The sequence below is a fragment of the Lipophrys pholis genome (assembly GCF_963383615.2).
Source record: "Lipophrys pholis genome assembly, chromosome: 8".
Classification (NCBI taxonomy): Eukaryota; Metazoa; Chordata; class Actinopteri; order Blenniiformes; family Blenniidae; genus Lipophrys; species Lipophrys pholis.
The window spans coordinates 11292780-11316693 of NC_137630.1; the positions used below are offsets into that span (position 1 = coordinate 11292780).

The 23914-nt window shown below is 40.4% G+C and overlaps 2 protein-coding genes across 4 annotated transcripts; both read left to right on the forward strand.

Moving 5' to 3' along the window:
• The first annotated feature begins 526 nt into the window (after positions 1-526).
• sgk2a (serum/glucocorticoid regulated kinase 2a) lies at positions 527-11437 on the forward strand. Of its 2 annotated transcripts, none has more exons than XM_080468509.1 (14): positions 527-679; positions 2190-2259; positions 2467-2527; positions 3724-3785; positions 4077-4134; positions 4781-4864; positions 6745-6876; positions 7365-7477; positions 7557-7593; positions 7694-7780; positions 8244-8339; positions 8558-8713; positions 8966-9055; positions 9417-11437. In XM_080468509.1, exons 3-14 carry the CDS (start codon positions 2513-2515, stop codon positions 9570-9572), a joined length of 1086 nt encoding a protein of 361 aa, XP_080324635.1. In that variant the 5' UTR covers positions 527-679; positions 2190-2259; positions 2467-2512; the 3' UTR covers positions 9573-11437. The 2 variants fall into 2 exon arrangements, with proteins under 2 accessions (XP_080324635.1, XP_080324636.1); XM_080468510.1 differs by having other exon boundaries at positions 563-679; positions 2190-2251.
• A 2093-nt stretch (positions 11438-13530) lies between these two features.
• On the forward strand, positions 13531-23494 carry mybl2a (v-myb avian myeloblastosis viral oncogene homolog-like 2a). Of its 2 annotated transcripts, none has more exons than XM_080469929.1 (12): positions 13531-14234; positions 17123-17225; positions 17439-17510; positions 17644-17736; positions 17828-18048; positions 18174-18294; positions 18611-18664; positions 18988-19232; positions 19360-20062; positions 21712-21954; positions 22172-22372; positions 22530-23494. In XM_080469929.1, exons 2-12 carry the CDS (start codon positions 17124-17126, stop codon positions 23094-23096), a joined length of 2622 nt encoding a protein of 873 aa, XP_080326055.1. In that variant the 5' UTR covers positions 13531-14234; position 17123; the 3' UTR covers positions 23097-23494. The 2 variants fall into 2 exon arrangements, with proteins under 2 accessions (XP_080326055.1, XP_080326054.1); XM_080469928.1 differs by having other exon boundaries at positions 13552-13786; positions 22530-23434.
• Positions 23495-23914: the final 420 nt, after the last annotated feature.

Sequence of the window (23914 nt, forward strand, 5' to 3'; positions counted from 1 at the left end):
CTGAACAGCAGTGCAGTAGATGTAATTGAATCATTGCAGGCATAATGTGTTACTTCTGTCAAGCTTAATTTTTTTGCTTTGATACTTTAATCTCATGTACTGCAATAAGAGCAACCCTCATATAATAACTTTGAAAAGTTGCCAAATTGATTCATATTTCATACAGACTCCTTTTGACAAGCTTGGCAACAGCCTCATTTGTCAGACATGTGGGTCGCATCTTCTTCTCCAACTCCGTCTGGGAAAAAAACATGCAATTTATCCAAGAAATCTATTGTATCGCTGTTTTCAATCATATTTAATGGAATATGAAAAAAAGCAAATAAATGATTCATGTGGTGTGCAAAATGCCCAAAGTGCCAGCAAATCAAGAGAACCCTAACAACACACACACACACACACACACACACACACACACACACACACACACACACACACACACACACACACACACACACACACACGCACACGCACACGCACACGCACACGCACACGCACACGCTCTATAACTTTTCATCAATGATTCACTGTGCAGAGGTTGACCTTCCTGCATGACGTCTGAGACCTCAGAGCAGGTTCAGCCTCCTGCTGCTGCCTCTGTTCACTCCGCTCACTCTCTCCTCAGCGTCCTGAGGTGAACACACTGCCTGCACACTGATCTCACACACTGCACACACAGGTGAGCAAACCACTAAATTCTCCTGTATGTTGCTTGTATTGCAGGGACTGTTTTCTGTTGTGGGGGATCATTCATGCGCCAGTAAACCAGTGTTGATTTTCATTTCTAACCTGCATAATGATCACCCTGTTATGTCAGTGAGGCTCAGTGTTAAATTCTTCAACGTTGAAATACAGACATATGATACCTGAGATGCTTCACGGTATTATCGCTGTTTTAAAGCCATGGTAAAACACTTAAATAGTAGCTTCCTCTGTGATAACTCTGTGAAGACGAAGTGGGGATTTTTGATCACTTCACATTTCAAGTCTTCTGAGGACTACAATCTCCATTCTTTTAAGGTTATGAGCTGGACTGTCAGTGCGGCGGCATTAACTTTACTGATACACTGAAAAATATAAGCGTTTATTTGTTTATTGAAGAATCCTCTGCATTCTTTGTGTACTAACATTTTCTTTGCTGTGGGGACTCAGATAAATCTATGTTGGTTTTATCCCATTAAAGCTCCATGTAAGTTTTTTACTTGCAGAGTATTTTTGATCTTTTTAAATGGGTTAGCTCACAAATGATTCATATCACAGTATCCCACCACTTATAGAGGACACAATCACATAACAAGTTAAAAGTATATCAGTTTTCAGTTTGTATTTATTCCAAGATGCACACCTTAAACCCATCATTAAACTCATTTCTCAGATAATTGTTTTTGGTATTTAAAGTTTGATTTTGGAGAAAACTAAACAAATACACCAGGTACGAATTAGATTCTTTTTGCAGTGATTGTTTTTTTCAGGTCAGGCTTAGAATAGCAATCACATAACAAACAATATGCAAAAAATTACAATTATAAAATGTCACTTATCCACAGCTGGTTAAAACTAATTGACAAAAAGTCACTACTCAACAAAGTCAGAACTCTTTTCTTTTGTAATGTGATATTTTCTGTAGTAATCTCAGTGTTGTTGCTCGTTGAGATATTTTGTTGCATTAGTTACTTTTTCAGTAGAGTTTTGAACACAATCTGAAGTTACTGTAGGCTTTTTTTTTTTTTTTAAATTGCATTAACTAACTTTTATAGTGAGAAGTGAGCCTGCTTAGCTGAAGACAGGCGCGAACTCGACTCATTGGACCTTTGTTTAATTTCCGCGTGTGTGTGAGACACCCTGATCATCCTCATGTTTTGAGAGATAAGAAAGTGACACAACAATATTTACTATGCAAACACATTCAGTGACACAGATGCTCTCCACAGAGCCACGGACACTGGAGGACTCACATTATGTTGGAAGCATCTGCTGCTCGTACTGAGAGATGTTGGTGGTTTCCAACAATGTGACTCTGTAAACATTTATGTCCCAACAACATGAGCAATAGGAGCACTTAGACACACACACACACACACACACACACACACACACACACACACACACACACACACACACACACACACACACACAAGTAGCCAAGCCATATAAACACAATGTCCCTCATTGTCCCTGTGTTGTTCCAGCATCTTCTTTCTTAAAAACCTGAATGACCAGCTCCCCCGGATCCTCAGACTGTCACACTGAGGTCAGCAGGTGATTCTCACACACACACACACACACACACACACACACACACACACACACACACACACACACACACACACACACACACACACACACACACACACACACACACACACACACACACACACACACACACACACACACACTCACACACACCCGATGTGATGTCGTTGATGTACAGCTGGTCTCAATGTCTTCCCCTCCTCTTCATCGCAGGTTTGTTACCTACCCTTGTCGCTAGTGGGAGAAGAGTCCAAGAGCCATGGCACACTGTAATGTGAGTTTTTTGTAATTGTTTTATCTGTAGCAAATATATTGTCAACAAATTAACATTGCAGGTCGGGTCAGTTCCAAATATTCGTTGAGATCAGTGCAAATTCCTGAGGTGCCATAAATAGGTCAAGCTCATGATCAGCAGGCAGAAAGCCTCATCAGAAGTTATGTAACCACACAATATTTGTCCACTAAGAAGCCATGTGACACATGACCTTGTGACCTTGTGTTTTTATTTTCAGGCATGGGAATATTTGCTTTTGCTGGCCACTGCATGCGCGTGCGTGTGTGTGTGTGTGTGTGTCCACTTAATGGAGATGGCATTGTCTCACTAATACTCTTTACAAGTGTTTGTAATAATATGTGACAATCACTTTTGATTTTAGGATAACATTTTTGAAAAATATTACATCTATACACAATTATAAATGCTGTTCATGTATTAAGTACAGATATAGCAGAATTGATTGCTATTATAAGATTAATCGCAGATTTACAAACACTGAAGTTTCCATAAGGCTGTCTCATGAAAACAGTTGGAGAGCGCCTCTCTCTCTCTCTCTCTCTCTCTCTCTCTCTCTCTCTCTCTCTCTCTCACACACACACACATACACACACACACACACACACACACGCATACACACACACACCACTTGACAGCCACTTGACATATGGATGTACCATAACATCTTATACACCTTTTTAAACGGTACCCATTGTGTAGTGTGCACACTAACATTTGACTTGAGAAGTTATTGATTGAGTCAGTCTTCAGACCAGCAGCAGTCACTCCTACGCCCAAAACTTCAATATAATGACTGTATCATCATGAGGCGCTGAAGAAAGCCTCATTTCAAGCTCGTTATGACATTCAAGTGTATAACATAGCTTTGTCCAGATCATAAAGATAAGGCAAAAAGTATTTTAGGATTTCCTTGGACTAATAACTAGTCACTTTTCAAATTCCAAGTGTATCCCCTTTTCTTTTTAAAAAAGTATTGCAGTCGAGAATCTATGTTTAGTAACTCACCCCAAACTGCTGTTTCGCTGCATGAATGTTGTAATGCACAATGTTGTTGTCTGCTACAACTCAATACAAGGAGGAGGTTGAGTCGTTCAGAGATAACTGTATGCAATCTATGTTTCCTTCTGTGGTCTTATTGTATTTTTTTTTTCTTTCTTGGAAATCTTTTCCCACAGCCGCGATCGTCATCCTCCTCTCCTCATGCCGATGTCAACCTGGGACCTTCAGCAAACCCACAGTCAGTAACTCTGCTTTCACTTTTTTTCTACTCCCACATGAGCCAAGGCTTCTTGTTTCTGTTCCAAATCAATCAATCAATCAATCAATCAATCAATCAATCAATCAATCAATCAATCAATCAATCAATCAATCAATCAATCAATCAATCAATCAATCAATCAATCAATCAATCAATCAATCAATCAATCAATCAATCAATCAATCAATCAATCACCTTGGTCATCTTTCAGTTCCTCAGAAGTTGTCGTGTCCTTTGCCAAAAGTGTCATTAACCAGTCTTCTGTTGCAGTGCCAGACCAACTGACTTTGACTTCCTGGCTGTTATTGGAAAAGGGACTTTTGGAAAGGTAACCATAGATCTTTTCCATGTATTTCTTCATTGATGAATATGTGTGCAATTTCTCTGGTTAAATGGGAGTGTATATATGAATATAATTATCTATCTATCTATCTATCTATCTATCTATCTATCTATCTATCTATCTATCTATATATATATATATACACATTTAGAGGGAGCGAGAGAGAGAGAGAGAGAGAGAGAGAGAGAGAGAGAGAGAGAGAGAGAGAGAGAGAGAGAGAGAGAGACCCTGACACTGCAGGCAGAGTCAGAGAGAAAACCTGCTGCCACTGTCAGATCAAAATGTACTTCCTGCTTCAGGAATCATTAACCATACACGCCTCTGATGCCTCGTACAGTTACATGAACAGAATCCAGTCCACACCACAGCAAAATCAAACATTACCCGCCCGACGTCATGGCTTCCGTTCATTCATACATTTATATTCCTACATAACAGAAGGATGTCGGGCCTTTTTCTTTTTTCTTTGTATCAAGACGGTGCTCAAATTTCACCGTCACATCTCTTTCCACAGATCACATATCTGTGTTGTGTGCACTTCTTTGATGTGACGTCCTGAGAGCGCCGTGTCTGGATGCAGGCGCTGAATGCTTACTGAAAACAAACCACTAACCAGCAAACCTTCCTGCAGGTGCTGCTCGCCAAGCTCAAAGCGGACAGCAAATTCTATGCCGTCAAAGTGCTGCAAAAGAAAGTCATCCTCAAAAAAAAAGAGGTGGGCTGAGACACAACCCCGCCATGAAGTGAGACCAAATTCCACTTGGACACCAACCAAAACACTGCAAAACGCTTGCAACATCTAAAGTAAATCTTTAAAAAAAAATAACCCACTGAGATAAACACTGTTCCATCCATTCATAAGTGATAAATAATTTCTTAAGTGAGATTATGATCCGAGCTGAAATGCATGTTAGTTACCGAACACTCAGAGAACATGACGGTGGAAAATCTCTCAAAGTCAGCCAAGAGGAAAACATGTGAGAGTTATTAGTAAACAGTGCCGAGACCCACCGATATGATCCGAATCTTATCTAATCTGCTACGTGTTCTGTACAAAGGACACAATTTACAACTCCCGCAAAATAAACTAGGCCAGTCATCGGAAAACACAATCTACAATTCTACAAAGTAGAACTACACTCGTCCCGCTTCCATTCACAGTGGTTTTTTCTTTTACGCAGCTCAAACACGACAGTATTTGGCTGATGAGTTTCAAAACACTCTTGTATTATTTGAATATCAACATGAAAAGCTTGTAGGTCTTCAAATCTTGTCACCTGGAGTCACTGTGGGTGCAGCAGTCTGCCTCGTCACTGTGATTGTTTTATCAGATTATTGTTTGTTAAGGTGTTTCCTACATGGGCTGAGTATATGATTAAGTTTTTTTGTCCCTATTATTGAAAGATATTTCTGCTTCATGTGAAGCTTTTGTGATGTGTTTCCCCTGGTTGAGTGAATAATCCGGCAACAAACATTAGTGAAAAATGAGACGAGACGACAAACATCTCAATCTATCAATGGCTGCAATATATTTTTACTGAGCGTGAGCAAACTAGACATTAAGATTGCACATGTGGTAAAGCGGGAGAGACGAAATTGAGCTGTTTTGCTCATGTATGTTGGAGAGAGGACAGCTGTGAGTGCTGATGATGCAGCTGCCTGACAAGATTAGAAGAGGAAGTCCAATGAGGGGGTTCATGGATGCAATCAGGCCGACTGGTGTGAGCAAGGATACAGAAAATCTATCCATCCATCCATCCATCCATCCATCCATCCATCCATCCATTTTCTCCCGCTTATCCGTTTCCGGGTGGCAGGGGTGGCAGTCTGAGCACTGTCACCCAGATCTCATCGCACCGATTAAGAACCTCCCTGTAGGTGGCGAGCCCACGAGAAGGATACAGAAAATAAATGGACAAAATTGTGAAGAATTTCACTCATTTGGCAAAGAAACATAAGAAAATCAAGCCCACTTCATGTCCAGACCGATTGTTTAAGAAACACTGTTCTAAACTAACAATAGGAAAGTAGATGAGATACTTCTTAAGCTGCCAAGTACAAACAGCATCTTTACTTTCTCCTATTCAAAATTATTCCACCTGATTGATCAATCAGCATAAGAACATGAAAATAATGTGCTTAAACTTCAGCACTGTGCACAGAAAACTCGTGTTTTTAAACATACACCAAATAAGTATTCAGTGTACTTTTTTGTAAGTAAAACATTTTGTTCTACACTTGTCATTTTACTCCATTTTACTGGGCATTTAATAGTTTTATTGTTATTTTATAGTGTTTCTTTAAAGTCTTCAAGTATATAGGTATTGATCAACAATGCATTAGGGTTTGTTTTTTTAAATGCACACACAGTATATGCTTTTAGAAATATTTACGTTTATTTTCTTTCCTGAAAATTAAGGGGAAAAATGACCACCTCTGCTTGGGTTTTACAGTTAAAGTATGTATTGTTAAAATCATACACACAAATTGCCGCATCCTTATATACATTATTCAAAAGATACCAAAAAAACACCAAACCTTAGCATGCTTCTTCATTTCTTGTTGTCCAACTCACTCTGTCCTTTCCGTCTTCAGCAAAAGAACATCATGGCAGAGAGAAACGTGCTGCTCAAGAGCCTGAAACACCCTTTTCTGGTTCGACTCCACTACTCTTTTCAGACTCCAGAGAAACTCTACTTTGTCCTCGACTATGTAAATGGAGGAGAGGTACATGTCTTCACCTGTAATAAGTCACATTTCTTCTAAAGTGTCAGCTAAACCTGTTAAAAATAAACAAAACAACAGACTTCCAATGACTGTACTGTGCTCAACCGCAAACAAGAAAAAAACCCGAAGAACGTGCAGATTGCAGACGGTCACACTGTGTAAACTTAGTGAGCGACATTCAATCCAATGACATAAGCTCATGACCATGTTGGAGTGTGTTTAGATTTCCACTCAAATCTGCTGGATTTATGACACAAACCGGAAAACTAATAAAGTGCTGGTTGACAGGAAGCAACTGTCCTCCATCGTGATAAAAACATTTCACACTCAGCTAAGACTTTCATTATTAGTCCAATGTTGAATACCTTGATCTGAAGTTATCCTTCATGTGCCTTCATATTTTACTTGTCTGTGTGTTCTTTCGAAAAGTGATGTTTTTCCGCTCCATTCTCTACACCTGCCCTCTTTTTCTCTCTGCTTATCTGCAGTTGTTCTTCCACCTGCAAAAAGAGAGGTGTTTCTCAGAGCCCAGAGCCAGGTTTTACGCAGCAGAGGTAGCGAGTGCAATCGGCTACCTTCACTCTCTCAACATCGTTTATAGGTCGGATGGACGCTCTCGTAAGATAATATCACAATGAACAACAGTTCGTCTTTTCTAAACTTCTTCTTGTCCTTTTTAGAGATCTGAAGCCAGAGAATATCCTGTTAGACTCTCAGGTCGGCAACAATCCCCTCACTTTTAAACGTATTAACTTGCATTTTAGTTTTTAGTTTTATTCATGTGAATGCCTGTTTGTTTGTTTTTTTGTGTGCGCAGGGTCATGTGGTGCTGACAGACTTCGGGCTCTGCAAAGAGGGTGTCGAACCAGAGGGAACCACCTCCACTTTCTGTGGCACTCCTGAAGTGAGTTATAAAATAAATAGACTCAACTTTGCACTAAAAATGTATGGCAGAAAAAAGAAACACCAGGAACTAAGATTATTATTTCTTATTTCAGTTTTTTCGAATTAATTAGGTAAACTGTAAACTCTCACGTATCAAAGGTGACGCAAAGCAGCAAGAGATGGTGGTTTTATTGAAAAAATGGGATGTTCATCATTACAGATGTACTACTTGGAGATTTATGTTTTTTATTAAGATGTGCAGCTTAGATGTTTATATCTTTATATAAATGAGTGCAAATGTTAGGCTTGTGGTTGTTTTTCAATCTGTGTTCATGACTTATACATTTCATTACGTTTGAACAATATGTGGTTAAATGAAAGACCATTTCTCAACTCCCCCCCCTGCATGTTATTAACCATATTGGACATATTTACTTCTTTCTGTTGCCTCAATGTTTTTGTTTTGTGGGTTTTTTCTGAAGTACTTAGCCCCAGAGGTACTTCGTAAGGAGCCCTATGACCGGACAGTGGACTGGTGGTGTCTGGGAGCTGTGCTGTATGAGATGATCTACAGCCTGGTATGTGTTTGTCTCGTTGAAGTTTTATATATTTTTAAAAAAAAATTAATATTCGCTGACATTTTCATGCCTTTGTCCCTGAACAGGAAAAGTAGCTCAATGAGATTTGAGTAAGTTGTAGTAGTACAAGCAGCAGACAAAGAGATGAGATGTTCATTTCTTGATGTTTACCCTCTTGATGTTTACCCTCTTGATGTTTACCCGTCCTGCTACTCCAGCCGCCTTTCTACAGTCGAGATGTTGGTGAAATGTACGACGGGATCCTCCACAAGCCGCTGCCAATGCCTCCAGGGAAGTCCGACGCTGTCTGCTCTCTGCTGGTGGGCCTTCTCCAGAAGGACCAGCACAGACGCCTCGGGGCCATCGCTGACTTTGTGAGTGCAACAGATTTAGAAAAGTGACTTTCCGCCATTGCTCAGCCTTGAAGCTGAGACATTTCCTGAGAATAGAAATGAGCTCGAAGGACTGGATTTATTTAATTATTTGTGAATGATGTAAACTTTAACCACGATTAGAAAAAATGAAGAATTGATAAGCATATTTAGTTTAACTTATCTTATTTCATACAACTTTGACATACGTGTTCATTTGTCTCACTAATATTTTCGTTTTTTTTTAATCTGCAGTTAGAAATAAAGAACCATGTCTTTTTCACACCGATTAACTGGGACGACCTTTACCACAAGAGAATTACTCCTCCTTACAACCCCAATGTGGTGAGTTTACTGTTTACTGTTACTACATCAACAGTCACACAGTCGCATCACCTGCAGGGTGTGCGTGTAAACATTTGCTTATTCAGCAGAAAAGTTTGCTTTGCATTGGCAGAGAACGTTTGCCATTTTTCTAACATGTGCATCCGTCATACTCAGCTCTGCTGCTCATTCCACAAATGTATATTCAGGAATGCTTTTCAATCGATTCATGATTTGTGACGAAGACATTGTGACGACAAATCCAAACTTGCTTAATTTTTGTGTGTCGTTTACGTCCATCCTCTTACGTCACTGACGAAATCTTTGCCACACATCACACGGAATGCATACATGCATGTACATCTATTGTTTTCTATTTCAGAAAGGCCCGGCTGACACCCAGCATATTGATCCAGAGTTCACCAGAGAAATGGTTCCCAGCTCGGTGAGTCGGACCCCGGAGTTCAACGCCAGCACCAGCTCCAACAACGCCTTCAACGGCTTCTCCTACGTGGCCAGCGACGACAGCTTTCTGTGAGGCACCAAGATGCTGAGCTGACTTTGATTGAGGGGATCCCTCCTCTCTGAAACCATCGAGAAGTTCCTTTTGTGCTGAAAACCCATGTGGTGTCTCAAAACATCAACCAGCAGGGGGCAACAGGAAGTGAGCGTGTGTCTGACATGGACAGGTTTAGTTTGAAATTATAAAAACAAAAACAAAAAAAGTGAAACTTCCTTTTTTTTCTTGCTTGAATGTCCCAACGGCTGCTTGTAAATAAATAACTGTATGTACAGGTTAGTAAGTACATTTAAGATGTAGCACAAATGCTCTTAAGTTCTTTTATTGGTGGAGTTACGGGTAGATTTACACAAGAGAGAATCTGTTCTTAAAAGAAGAAAGACATAATACTGCCTCACTTCATGTGTCCAGAGTTAAAGTTGTATGTCAGACAACAGATTTCTTGACTCAAGCAAAAATATTCCTGTGTTGTGACTCTTTCATTTTGTTTTGTAGCGTCAGTACATGCTTCTCTCACTTGGGTGTGATACGTTTGAGACGACTGACAGCCTGTATCAGGTTTCATGTTTAACAAAGTTAGGCTCTTATAACCATGTGAAGTAAGGTAATACTAATATTTCAGTGCAATGGGGAGGTTGTTTATTGCTCGTGAGGCAACATCCAACATTTTTTTAAATTTCTAAAAAACCAGAAGGAAACATTTTGGGGGGAAAAGCTGCTAAACTGATATGATTTGCAGTCACACGTCACGATATCACAGCAGTGGTTTTGTATTAGACACAATACATTTGTCAATGAGAAAAACGTTAAAAGGTTTTTAAACTTCACTGCAGTGTGCAGATGATGATGTTTATTTTAAGTTTCTCTCCGTCATGGAGGAAAGTGTTTTTGTCTGAAGAATATTCTAGTTTGCTGATACCACACAGGGTTCATGTGACTGTGAAAATGCTGCAATACCTTTAAATATCCTGCCGCAGCTTCACATGATGATCATTATAAACCATGAAGCTTCGTTCTGCCACGGAGATGAAGTTAGTGGTGAATAGTCCATGTTGCTGGAGGTTCATTGGTGGTGCGATTGGAAAATGTACATATTGTGTTCACTTGTATTTTTATCTGACAAAGGTAAAGTCTTGTTTGTGAATCAAAAACCAACCATGATCTTATGTATTGAAGTTCCTGAACAGTTCGATGCTTTTTTGCTCACATAATTTTCAATGAAGTTAAATACTGATGTGATGAAATTTCATTAAAAGGGGCACAATGTATGTTTGAACTCATGCCACTGTTTTACATTGAGACTTTATTTCACCTGAGTTTGAGAGTTTTGCTTCTTTTTCCAGGTTGATAATTGAAGTTGTCGACTGGTTATAAAAAAGTGAGACTGATTAATACTCAACAACTTCAGCCATTGTTTAATCAGTTATTGCTCTTGCAGGTTCTATGAGTAACTCAATACATATTCCTGTGGAGCAATCTTGTATTGCAAGACTTAATGGGTCTTAGAATAGAAAATAATAGAAAGATTTTATTAATCCCAGGGGGAATTTCTTGGAATAAACAGAAGTTACAATTTCAATACAGTAAAGATTCTCCACATTTGACCCATCGTCGAGACTCGGAGCAGTGAGCTGCCATCACAGCGCTCAGGGTGCTCACAGTGGTGGCCTTTGTCCTCCTCGTTCCAAACTTGCCTTTGAATATTGTAACACTGTGTGCTGACTGGTTATTCCCTGACTGATTCTGTAAACAGACGCTCACGTCATCGTCTTCGGGACACGCTGCCAGCAACGGCGTCAGCAGCGTCGCCACGGACCGTATCAAAGATCCACATGTATGTGTTTGTGTACATAGAAAAACTGTTAATAAATCTAACGGCTGTCAAAACATTTACATGTTCTTTCTGATGAACCATTTAGCCAAAGCGAACACTTGTGTTGTTACTTGAAAGCACTGAGGAGCTTGTACAAGCTGACAGCTCACAGGACTCACTACTGTAGTTAAACTCTATGAGGAATTCAGGATATTGAAATCACTATATCTACTCCTGCTCAAAGCCAAGGGACGCCAGCTGAAAAGACTTTACAAGAAAACTGGTCTCACTATTCATAAACAAATGTACCATAACCACATTCTGCTCCACAATGACTCCATGTCTACAGCTAAAGCGCAGTACTATTCAGCAAAAATCTGGGCTGGCAATGGGAACACTCTGGAATTTATTCTCACTTGTCACTAACACAGTGTGACCCCGAAACTATTTTTCCTCCCCATTTATACACGACTAACAACTACAACTGTTTTTATCATTTCTCACTCAAAAAAAAGTCCAGATCCACCAGCAACTAATCCCTCCTCCATCTCTCAAATCAGCTGCTGTAGCCCCAGGTCAAAAGAAACCCGGCTCAGACCCCAAGAACTTCAAAAATCTCCATCCTATTTGTAATTTGCCATTCCTGCTTAAGATTCTGGAAAGTTGCATCCTAAATTCATTCTCACCTCCAACAACAACCTTTCTGAACAGCTTCAGTCTGGGTTCTGTCCTCACCATAGCACTGACGCAGCACTCATAAAAGAGACCAAGGACCTCCTGGTTGCAGCTGATTCTGGACTACTGTCCATCCTCCTCCTCGATCTCAGTGCACCATCTCACACTCCATCTACCTCAGTACATTAACAATCACATTATCAAACACACTCCTGGTCTGATTCAAATCATACTTATTTGGTCGCACTCAGTACGTTCACATAAAAACATTCAGATCTTAGGCATCTCCCCTCTCCTCTGGTGTCCCCCAGGGCTTTGTCCTAGGCCCAATCCTCTTCATCATCTACCACCTCCCCCTTGGCCATATTTTCCATAAACATAATATTCAAATTCACTGTTATATGGATGACACTCGTCTCTACTTTCCACCAAACACATCAGCACCCTCCCACCCACCACCCTCCAAGACTGTCTACAGGATATCAAATCCTAGTTTGCCCTGAACTTCCTCAAACTTAGTGAAAATAAAGAGGTCCTCTTTTTTAACCGTTGAATGATGTCAGCTAAGAGTTGGAAACTCCAGAGTTTCATTGAGCAGCACTCAGTCATGCCACATCGTTTCTGTCTTTCTCAAAGTACCACACACATTTTATATCAGTACAAATACAAATGAATTGTGTCCGTGATTCTCATACTGTGGTACAGCTCCCTCTTGTTGTATAAGGGGGCAAGTCAGAAAAATACTTAAAAAAAATTTTTTTTTTAAATGTATAAAATTATCAAAATAGCACAAAACGTGGAATTAAGATAAAGAAAGCATATGAATTCATATATAAAATATGCATTTAAGTAATAAGTCTCTATCTAATAGTGTAAGCCTCTGTGATGTTCAGGTCAGCCATGATGGTGGTAGCTACTTGGAGAGCTCCTTATTTTCTTCTCATGTGGTACACACGAGAAGAAAACTCTTACTTATATAATTTTTTTATGCATGCAGACAAAATGAACTTTTTTAGGTTTGTTTTTTTATGCTAAGCTTGTGTGTATAAACAACAACGCACAAATTACATTGGTGTTTCTGATGTTGGGAAAACTTCCATTTCTTTTCAATAAAATTGAACATCAGAATTAAACAAATGGATTTTGAAGTCGTTTTACCAATACAATGAAATGTACCCGACTTTTATGACATTAATTTATAACATTACAATCAATTTAGAGTCTATATAAGGGACTAAAAATTCCTATGTATAGAATAATATTATAGTATCAAGGTATTGTGACCCATGTATCATGGTATGTAGTGATGGTAAACAGCCATAATTATTACAGACGAATTAATACGGTTCGGCACAAATTATACATTCCTAATAAGTTTTGACGCAGTAAAAGTTACAAGTACAAAGTGAATCTGTTTAGCAGCAGCAGTAGCTGTTAGCATCGTTTAGCTGCTCTCTGCTTCACGTGCTTCCTGAGGAGTGTTTTTGCAGCAGTTGTTGCTGCAGTGCTGCTCTTGAACGCGCCTTAATTTTCAGTCGCGGGTAAATTTATACCGATAGATCACCACGAGTCCTTGAATTGACTATATATTAAGTGATGGACACGCATTTTAGTCTACATAAGTTACGGTGCTTTTCGTTCAGTCCTAAAAACATTAATGTGACTTCCGGGTAGATAATCTCTTCATTCTGCCCCTCGAGCCGCAGCTGACAGACGCACGCAGACAGACACAGATGTCGCGCGGGTAAGGGTGATGCGTTCATTTACACGAATGTTTCCGGTGAACATACCATAACAATGTGCACATTTGTGCCGTTCTTTTGGTTAAAAAGCTAAAGCTGAAGTGTTGGGGAAACAAGTAGTGTCAGTGTCTGGATGTGAGAGAGACAGAAAGTGAGCGTGGCTGACTTTTCTCTCTTCACGTGGAGAAAAGTTGAATGAGGAAGTTTTACTCAGTCCTTTGTTTAGCTTGGCTTTTCTGTGGTGGCATACTTCCATATTAGCCAGCTGTCTTCATCGTTTCCACCAAAACAATCACAACAAACAGCCGCGAAAACACTGCAGACATGCTCGGTGCACTTGCGGTCGTGGTCCACTGGGGGCGCTCTACTTGTTGAGCCGAGCGTCTGTCGGAGTGTTTTCACTGGAGCGTCGAGCTGGTAGCTAGCTGCAAGTCACACTCAAATTCACAAGTAAGTGCTCCCGTTCCGCCTTCATTTTTTTTCCTTGGCAATAATTTGCAACAGTTTTTAGAGTAGGGCAGCGTTTTGTTTCACTTTGCTCTTCGGTGTTTTCCGTTCACGTCGAAAATAGCGTGTTGTTTGCATTTGCTAATGTTAGCCGCTTAGCTATCAACTTTTCTCTGTGCAGTTAGCTCGCTGCTAACGGGGGTTTTGGACAGAATAAACACGAAAATAAATCTATCATAAAGTCGGATACATACCGGTGTATCTAGATTTTGGTTGACTTAATTAAATTGTGTTGTGGTAGTTTTGATTTTCAGGTGGTAAATGTATTTTAAAGGATTATAAAAATTATTAAATGTAAACTTCTGTGTGACTTAGATTGTCCACATTGCACCTACTTCCGGTTCTGGAGTTCTAACAAACACAGTGTCTGTGTATGAGATATGCAACGCACCCATGACAAAGAAAAACGATAAGAATGAGAGAAAAAACAAACAGAATATTATGTTGCCTTTGGTTGTCCATGTCATTTCTACTGTCATGTTTATTGTCCTTTGGCAAAGAACAGTAAACATGAGAAGGTTTAATTCAACAGGTGTGAAGACAAAATTCTAATGGAAACAAATGGGACCCACCTCATGTTTCCAGCGTAATGAGACAAAATTAACAAGTTAAATCCACTAACTTTATTGATAATGTAAATTAATGCAAAGAAATATGTATAATTTCATAGTATTTGCTGTTGAATTAATACATGATATCACGTGATGTAAACTGAATTATTAGCTTAACACATAGTTTAGCTAATAGTTGTAACCATGGCTAATTTTCAGCGAAGAAATGATGGAAACTTAAATTATCCAAGTATTGGTGGAGGGTTAGGGCTAGGCAGAGTAATCTGAGTTAGGCAGAGCAATCGACGGATCATTGCTTAAATAACAGATCCATTATTTGCACAGTGCAATTGGTAGACTGCACTTATCATACAAAATCGCTTTACAAATACATGGACCAGATTTACACAACATGCATAGTATAATTTGCAACTCTATTTGTGAACTTACTGAGCTATTATGCAAATTATGATTATAACCATAAAATAAAATTTGTGGGGTCATTTTTTTTCATGAGCCAGCGGGCAACCTGTGAGGACAGACACTCATGCCCGCTGTCATAAGTTTTAGCTTGTAGCGTGTCCAAGCTGTTTCATGCAGCTTATCAAAGTAGCCGTAAGACATGTCCGATTCATGACCACGCTTCAAGTCACTTGTACGACACTCTCAAATGAACAAGTCCAGAGATTAACATTGACAACAGAAGATGTGGTGACAATTCAACTTGAAGTCTCCCAAGTAAGACACACACTATGTACGTTTGTTTTCACCGGGTGGCTGAATCCGATCAGACGACAAAACGGGACTTGTAAACATTTTTATGTCTGACAATGGCTTGTTTATAGAGGAATAGTCTTTTTAGGGGCGATGATAAGATCACCATATTAGTGAGGAAGGAGTAATTCTTTATTAGCTGGGGTGCTTATTTGCAGTGATATAGTGATAGGAAAATTCAGACTGGTGTATAAAAATGTGTTAAGTTAAAATTGACAAGATAATCTATACAGGGTTACTGGCATAAGCATGAAAGAATGACATTAGCAGAAAAACACAACTAACACTATGTACAAGGAGGAGTTCGAGTCTTTTGGCCAAAGGAATGAAGGATCTGCTGTGACTGTGCTGCACTTTGGTGGTTTGGGTCTGTTTCTCATGGAGGGGTGGGAGACATTGCTTCCTAATGAACCTCAGTTTGGACTGTATCTAATAAGACTGAAAACACTAAAGTGATGGGTGGAAATAATTTTCGAGCATATATTCAATACTGCAAAGCGGATAACACAGGAACATTTGGGAAAAACGTAAAGAAAATCTATCTGTTTCTAATGGGTTTTGGACCACTTAGACCAGACGTGGTGAACATGTGGTCCGGGTTCCAAAACCAAACGCGATGATATTGCAAAGTTAAGAAATTATGAACTAAACATAATCTTAATCTATTTTGTAACTGAACATGCAACAAAAATGACCTGCTCTTTGTCTTTCTTTCTTTCTTTCTATTTTTAAGATTTCACTTTTTTGAATCAAGCAGCTTTTCCCAAAATGACACAATGCTACAAAAAGTTCTTTGTAAATTTCAGCTATATCGTGTTTTTTGAAAGATATTGAATTACCTTAAACTTAATTTACCTCTATTTTCTTGCACAGAAATTGAAACATCCGGAGTTTTTTAATTTATTGATGACAATTCTGTCATTCACTTCTGTCTGGGTTTACTTGGTGTTGTAGCTAGAATCAGAATTGTCTTTATTGTGATTGTTAAAAAAACAACAACATTGAAATTGTAAATGTGGTCCGTGCATGTGCAACAGTATAAAAGCTTAAAAGTGAACAATAAAAATGGCTAAAAACACTCATACAGCATACATACAGAAGAACATAGAAAACTAGTTTGAGCGTTGAGATGTTTTGTTTTACATTATAATTTTTATAGGATTATTTAAATGTTAAAAGGCCTGCTGTTGTAATGAGATAATTGCTATTTGACACATGCAGATATTGTGACCATCATCAAGACTGTTTGAAAGATTTTTTTCTCAAACATTATTCAATAGAGCAGCGTCAGATAATTTTAAAATCCTAACAGGAATCAGGAGAAATAGATTTTGTATAAATAATCTTTCAGTTCATCATATAAAAGGTAATTATGTAACACTACACTAGTTGATGTCTCACGCAATGTGGATGTTGAGATGCATCATATCTAGTGTGCCTCCTCATTCTGTATTGAAATAAGTTAGATAATTAGATTTTCATGGCCTGTTGTCTCTGTGTTTGCAGCATGGATCAAGAAGATGAGTGTAGTCATTGCACTGGGACAGACTCGGACTCGCCAGAAAAGAAGAAAGTTGGAATGTGTAAAGTCCGCTGGACTCAGGAAGAGGTAAGGATATCGTCAACCCCACCATCAGCATCACCTCACATGTTTCAGCAACAGAAATATTCACTTCAGAAGCTCATATGGACTGTAATGAAGTACAAATGTACCCAAGTTAATCCTGTCATGAATGATGTCAGTCTGCTATTTAGTTGTGATTGTATTATAATGAACATACAGTTGACTTCAAAGTTGATTTTGTTTTCCTTTGTTGCACAGGATGATAATCTCACAATTCTGGTCAATACCTTTGGGAAAAAGGACTGGAAAGTCATTTCCAGTTTCTTACCGGTAAGAACAAGTTAGGGTAAATTCAATCGAAAAGGTTCATGAAAACAAAAATTAGCATGCCATTAAAGTTTGGAGATGACGTTGCATGAAAAGCCAGCGATAACAGAGAGGACGTTTCATGTGGCTTTGACAGGGCCGGACGCAGATGCAGTGCATACACCGCTGGAGGAAACATCTCAGTCCAGATTTAGGAAAGAAGCAGTGGTCCAAAGAGGAAGACACAAAGGTGACTGAAGCAAAACACAAGACAGACTTGGACTGAAACAACTCAATTAATGTTCCCGTTTCATGTTTTGCTCTTGTTTTCTACCTGACAGTTAGTAGAGCTGGTGGGCTTTTACGGCACCAAACAGTGGGATATCATTGGCAAACACATGAAGGGCCGGTTGGGAAATCAATGTCGTGAGCGCTGGCAGAACCACCTCGACCTGATTATGCAGAAGAACATGTGGACCCATGAAGAAGAACTCATCATCTACAAAGCCCAGGCTGTTCTGGGGAACCGCTGGGCGGATATTTCTAAGCTGGTTCCTGGAAGGTGGGTTAGTTACCTGTGATTGATTTATACATTTTAATTCACTTCGATGACGGTCATTCTTATTTGTATTTCTACTTGTATGATTGGACTTTTCAACAAAAGTTTGTTTTTGGTTCTTCTTGCAGATCAGATAAGTCTGTGAGGAGTCGCTGGAACACACTCATCAAACGCAGGGCGGAGCTGGGCTGGTACAAAGATGAAGCCAACAGCATCTCTCTTGATCTGGAGCAGTATATAGAAGGAGAGGTACAGTGCTAATAGACATTTACATCCAGCAGGAGGGCCCACATGTTCAAAAGACGTGTGTGGGTGTGTTTGTGTGTTTTCTCTGTATTTTTGAGGACTCATGTTTTCTTAAATAAATGCATAAAATAAATTACTTCCACCCTACATTAATAGTTTACGTAAACTCAACATCCTACTATTTAATCCTTTATAATTCACTGTCTACAAACAGGGACTATTTGTTTTTCACTAATTGTTTCTGGCGTGTCATTAGTTGATTAGACTGTGCGAACTCAAACTACTCAGTGATTTAAATGAACTCTTTTTTTTGTCACAGGTGAACTTCAAATGTGATGTTGTACTAGATGCTGAACCAGTACCTCAGGAATTGGTAAGCTTGCCACATAAATACCTATAAACCAGAGGTCTCCAACCCTGGTCCTCCAGGGCCCCTGGCCTGCATGTTTTAGCTTGCTCCCAGTTGCAACACACCTGATTGCAATGAGAGACTCGTTATTGGGTTTTTTCACAACCTTGGTGATGACATCATCATTGATTCAGGTACGCTGAAGCAGGGGGAGCACTAAAACTTGTAGGACAGGGGCCCTCGAGGACCAGGGTTGAAGACCTCTGCTATAAACATTTGTTTTACTGAAGTGTCTGTAGATTTCAGTGATGTCAATGTGTGTTTCCGCCCCTTTTGTGTTTCTGCAGGTCGAGCGGGAGAAACCGGTGCAGCAGAAGGAGCCGGAGAAAGTCAAGCCAGAGATGGCTGTTCCTCCTCCAAAGGCTTTGCCATCAAAGACGGAGGTTTCCTCCTCAAGTCCCTCGTCACGTCCTGGTTCAACACCCAGTCCCAGCTCCACATGTGTCCCTGCGTCACCAACGAACCAGGTGGATCAGAAAAAGTTTGCTGAGGCTGCGTTGAGGATGATTGCTGAAGACATGCTCCCACTCAGGTGACTGACACAGTGGGTTGATTAAAAATTACATCTTGAACGGTCCTTGTCCAGATCATGTTTTGCATGTTTCAGTTGTTGATCAAAAAAATGTACATTACAAATGTATTTTGCCTTCGTTCCTCAGTTTTGTTGAAGGCGCAGGCTTCAGGTCTTTCATGGGTGCCATCAGCCCAGAGTACAACAAGCTGTCCCAGCGTTCTGTGGGTCTGCTGCTCTACGAGTTTGTGGAAAAAAACATCAAGCCTCAGCTCATCCGTGACCTCAAAACCTCCATTGCCCAAACCAGAGACAGCGAGGGCCTCATTCATGTCACCTTTGACCTCTGGACGGGGGCTCAGTCCCGACCGCTGGAGGATGCCGTGGTTGTTGTGCAGCTCCACTTTGTGAGTCAATCCTGGCAGGTCCGCCGTCCTGTCGTGGCCTTCCGTCACCTCAGCCACAGAAACCTCAGCACGGCCGTGGCCAAGGAGCTGGAAGGTGTGCTGCTGAGCTACGGCATCTTTCCACAAAGCATCGGCTACGTCCTCGTCAACCAGGCCAAAGACGTCCTGACCAGAAACAACCTGTTCTGCAACTACAAAGTCATGTGCTCCTCTCACCGAGGAGACCCCGATGGAGACGAACTGGTGGCATTTCTCTCAGACCAGAACCCTGAAGCAGAATCCCCGTTCTCAGAACTGCAGATTGGGACCAGGACCACCTGCGTTGCCCAGATGCTCCAAATTGTGATCGTGGACGCATTGAAAAACTCCAGAGTTGTGGAGAACCTGCTCTTCCAGGTCCACAACGTGGTGGCTTTCTTCAAGAGCAACGCGTATTGGAGTGAGGTGGGGACAATACTAAACACAATAAGAATATTTAAAGGGGACATATCATGCTAAATCCACTTTTTTAGCCCTTAAATGCATTTTGTTGTATATTTAGAGTGTTTAGAAGTACAGAAAAGTTCAAAAGTAGTCTCTTCAGGTGCTCCGTTGATATCTTTATATTCTGTTTTGGTCATATTTTGCGATCGGTTTCGATTTTTCTATTCTCTATTATGTTTTTTGAACAATGACGTCACAGTATTCTCAGCGGAACTGCCAAATTAGGACATCGACATTTCGAGCAATCCGCCATTTTTGTTTCTCGCTGCGATTTTGTAGTCCAACCGAAGTTACGAGAGGATAAGTCGAAATGTTCGGTTGTTGGATGTAGTAACCCACAAGCTTCGTTACACCGTCTCCCAGCATCAGAACCTTTTCGAAGTGCCTGGTTGAGTTTTATTTTTCACAGAAATGTACCCACATCTGTGGGTAAGGTCATTTTTGTGTGCGCGAAGCACTTTAAGGATGACTGCTTCAGCAACCTCCGCCAGTATAAAGAAGGATTTGCCGAAAGACTTGGTCTGATTGAGCGGTCAGTTCCTTCTATCTATGGAGACGACGAACAGAGCACTTCAGTAAGCTGTATATAACGCTAAAAAGTGTGATGATAAGACGTCATTGTTTTGTTAGCATTAGCAGTTGCACCGTCTTCATATGTTAGCGCTGTGTGCTCGTTTTAGATTATAATGTAACTTCTGTGTTAAATAGTCGTTGTAATACAGGCAGTATTGTAGTAGTGGGCATGGATGGAGAAGTTAGTGTAAATATAGTAACACACCATTGCGTTACATCCATATGAAGACGTTGTTCTGTAGGTGCATCATCGTCATTTTCATCTCGCTCCGCCGGGTCCGACTCTGGCTCGAACATGTATGGCTGGATGGACAAATCTTCCCTTGTTGACATTTTGTAAATAATGTGTGAATATAAAGTTTCTGCGCCGCTAGATAATTGTATCTGTTCTATCAAACTACAAAGATGGCCGAACAGGGTGAAGTTGAACCGAGTATCACCTCTGCAACCTGGAGAGGAGGCGCGGTATGAAGTGTCTCATTTGCATTTGAAGAGACCGCCCCAAAACGAGTTGCTCTCAGAAGCACATCAGAAAAGGGGTTGAAAAGGGGCCTGTGGAGCTCTAATAATGAGGAATTCAGACCCAAGCATTGCAGTTCCGCGTTGTATAGACCACAACTGTATGATTTATATGTAAAAAGGAAGGATTTAAAAGCATGATATGTCTCCTTTAAGTGTGTCGTCTCTTGTAAAGACAAGTCATCCGTAGGATTTTATATATTTACAGCCAAACAGCTTCAGAATGTTTTGCCTTGAGTGATTTTTGATTTTGTGTGGAAGCACACAATGTGATCATTTCTCGGTAATTTGAAATGTGACATTTTATTCCCAGACGTCTTTGAGCTAAATGATGTAGTTGTATTAAAGACACTTCCACCTTTAGGAGACACGCTGACATCAAATGTATAAAAAAATGACATTTATGGATTTAAAGTGGCAGTACGAGACACTTAAGTCTAAATGTAATGTTGAATGAGGATTCCCTTTTGTTTCAGCAGCAACAGGCTGAAAATTCTGTTTAACATCTTTTGGTTTAGGTTTTGTTGAAGGAGCACAACCTGTTGCTCTGCCCGCCTTCCACCAACTGTCGCTGGAACTCAATGATGCTGTCGCTGCGCCGCATGGTGCAGGAGAGCGCCTGGAGCGCCATCATGGCCCTCTTGACCCACGCTCGCATCGAGGCCAGCGACACCGCCAGCGCTCCGCCTCTGGTCATGGCCAAGAGGGAGCAGGTGATTGACATCCTGGGACTTCTTGAACCGTTTGAGAATGCTCTGCAGGTAAGAGAGAATTTCAGAAAATGTTTGGTGGTGTTTTAACTTTTGGTCGAGTAATATATATATATATATATATAAATATAAATAAAACAAAACGTTATACACTGAAAGCATCATAACATTGCACTCACTTGGGTTAGGGTTATAACTTGTTGGTTTTCAAGTAAGATGCTTTTACAATCTATTTATTGAGCTTCTTCTCTTCCGTCATCTGCTGAAGGCCCTGCAGGGGAACGGTGTGACCGTCTCTTATATCATCCCCACCCTCCTTGGCCTTGATAAGATGTTAGAGAGCCGCGTCACCAACTACACTCACTTCAGTAGAGCGCTGCGTACCGGCCTCTGCAAACACTTCCAGTCTTTGATTCAGCAGAAGGACTTGATTCTCGCTGCTGTGCTCGACCCCAGGATCAAACTGCAGGTAATGAATTGACACACAGGCCACGGCTGGTGTACTTATTGTTCTGCCATTTTGTATTCATGTTTATCTATCTGGATATTTAGGTACATATGAATTATATAGATGGAAAAAATATATATACTCCCATGTTTTGTTTTGGTTTTTTTTCCCTTCCCAGCCATTTTCTGAGGAAAAACAGAAGGACGAGGCAACTTTCTTAGTGCCTCTGTCAAAGTGTGAAGCTCGCAGCGTTGTGGAAAAAGCATGTGAAAGCTTGGAGGCCTCGGCTTGTCCTGCTGTAAAAGTAGAAAAAGACGAAGCAGGCAGTGAGCTGACGAAAACAGAGGCTTCGAGTGGCGGCCCCGAGGACAACGGCAGCAGTGACGCTACGGAAAACAACCTGAAGCGCAAATCCTTGAGCGACTCCCTCCAGCCGCCTGCAAAGACCATGAAGACGTGTGAGGTTGAAGCGTATCTGTCTGAACCTCTGTGGGAAAACGGCTCCAGTGTTAACATGTACTGGAAATCTGCCTTCCGGTTCCCGAAGCTCCAAAGCATCGCCAGGAGGCTGCTGGCGCTCCCAGCGACCTCTGGAGGGTTTGACCGGCTCTGCCCGATGGCGGCGTGCATCGTAAGAGCGAAGAGGAACCGCCTGCCGCCTCACACCACAGAGAGGCTCCTGCTGTACAAAAACTCTTTAAAGACAAAAGCTGCCAGAAAGCCCAATGGGGCCACCAAACAGTGAGGAGGTCAAGCTGCAATTCAGCCAGTTCTTTTTTGTTTGTTTGTTTTCTTAATTTTTGACTGATCAAAACGGAAATAACACTTATTTTTTCAAAACGTATATGTTCAGTTTGTACGGTAAAAAATAAAACTGTAAATTTGTGTGTCAAAGTTGTTTATTTTGCTGCTTGTCGTCTACACTTTTGTTTTGAAGGGAGTTACTGATCATGTGTTGTAAAGTTTGAGGGATTTAACTGACAGATTCTGAAACTCATCTGCTGATCTGATTGCAGTAACATTTTGTTTCTCCTGTAAAAATGAATAAAACTGAATGTGCCCTTTTGTGTCTCATGGAAATGTTCAGAATATGAGCTTGTTTGACACTGAAAACCGGTACTCATTCACATGAACAATTCCCTCAAATGTAGTAAAGTTAAGTGGACAGCAGTCATTTTAAAGGTTTATTAAGATTTATTGTGTTTCTCATACTGTCTAAATTTGTACAACTTTGATTGTAGCTGTGCTTTGTTCTGACAATAAGTATGACAGCACCCTGCAAATATCTATCCTTTTTGGAGATTGCAGCTGAAGCTGTTGAGTCCAGTCCTAGATTCCTTTAGAGCTCACACCACTTGAATCAATAATTTCACCTAATTTCTTTCCCGGGTTGAAAGACATACAGAAATATTTCTGAAGGCCTTTATGTTAGGTCAGAGACTGCTGCAAATTCATCCAAATTTTATGTAATTGTTCATCTGGAATGTTTGGATTTTACAGTGTAATAACTGAAATTGTCAACAGGGGTTTTTTTTCCACCATGAAATAGAAACCACTCCACCA

What these genes read in the sequence shown, in the direction of transcription:
- sgk2a (XM_080468509.1), top strand. An exon ending in TCATCCTCAAAAAAAAAGAG is followed by an intron (nt 4,865 to 6,744) that starts GTGGGCTGAGAC and finishes TTCCGTCTTCAG; the next exon opens with CAAAAGAACATCATGGCAGA. An exon ending in ATGAGATGATCTACAGCCTG is followed by an intron (nt 8,340 to 8,557) that starts GTATGTGTTTGT and finishes CTGCTACTCCAG; the next exon opens with CCGCCTTTCTACAGTCGAGA.
- mybl2a (XM_080469928.1), top strand. An exon ending in AGCAGTATATAGAAGGAGAG is followed by an intron (nt 18,295 to 18,610) that starts GTACAGTGCTAA and finishes TTTTTGTCACAG; the next exon opens with GTGAACTTCAAATGTGATGT. An exon ending in GCAACGCGTATTGGAGTGAG is followed by an intron (nt 20,063 to 21,711) that starts GTGGGGACAATA and finishes CTTTTGGTTTAG; the next exon opens with GTTTTGTTGAAGGAGCACAA.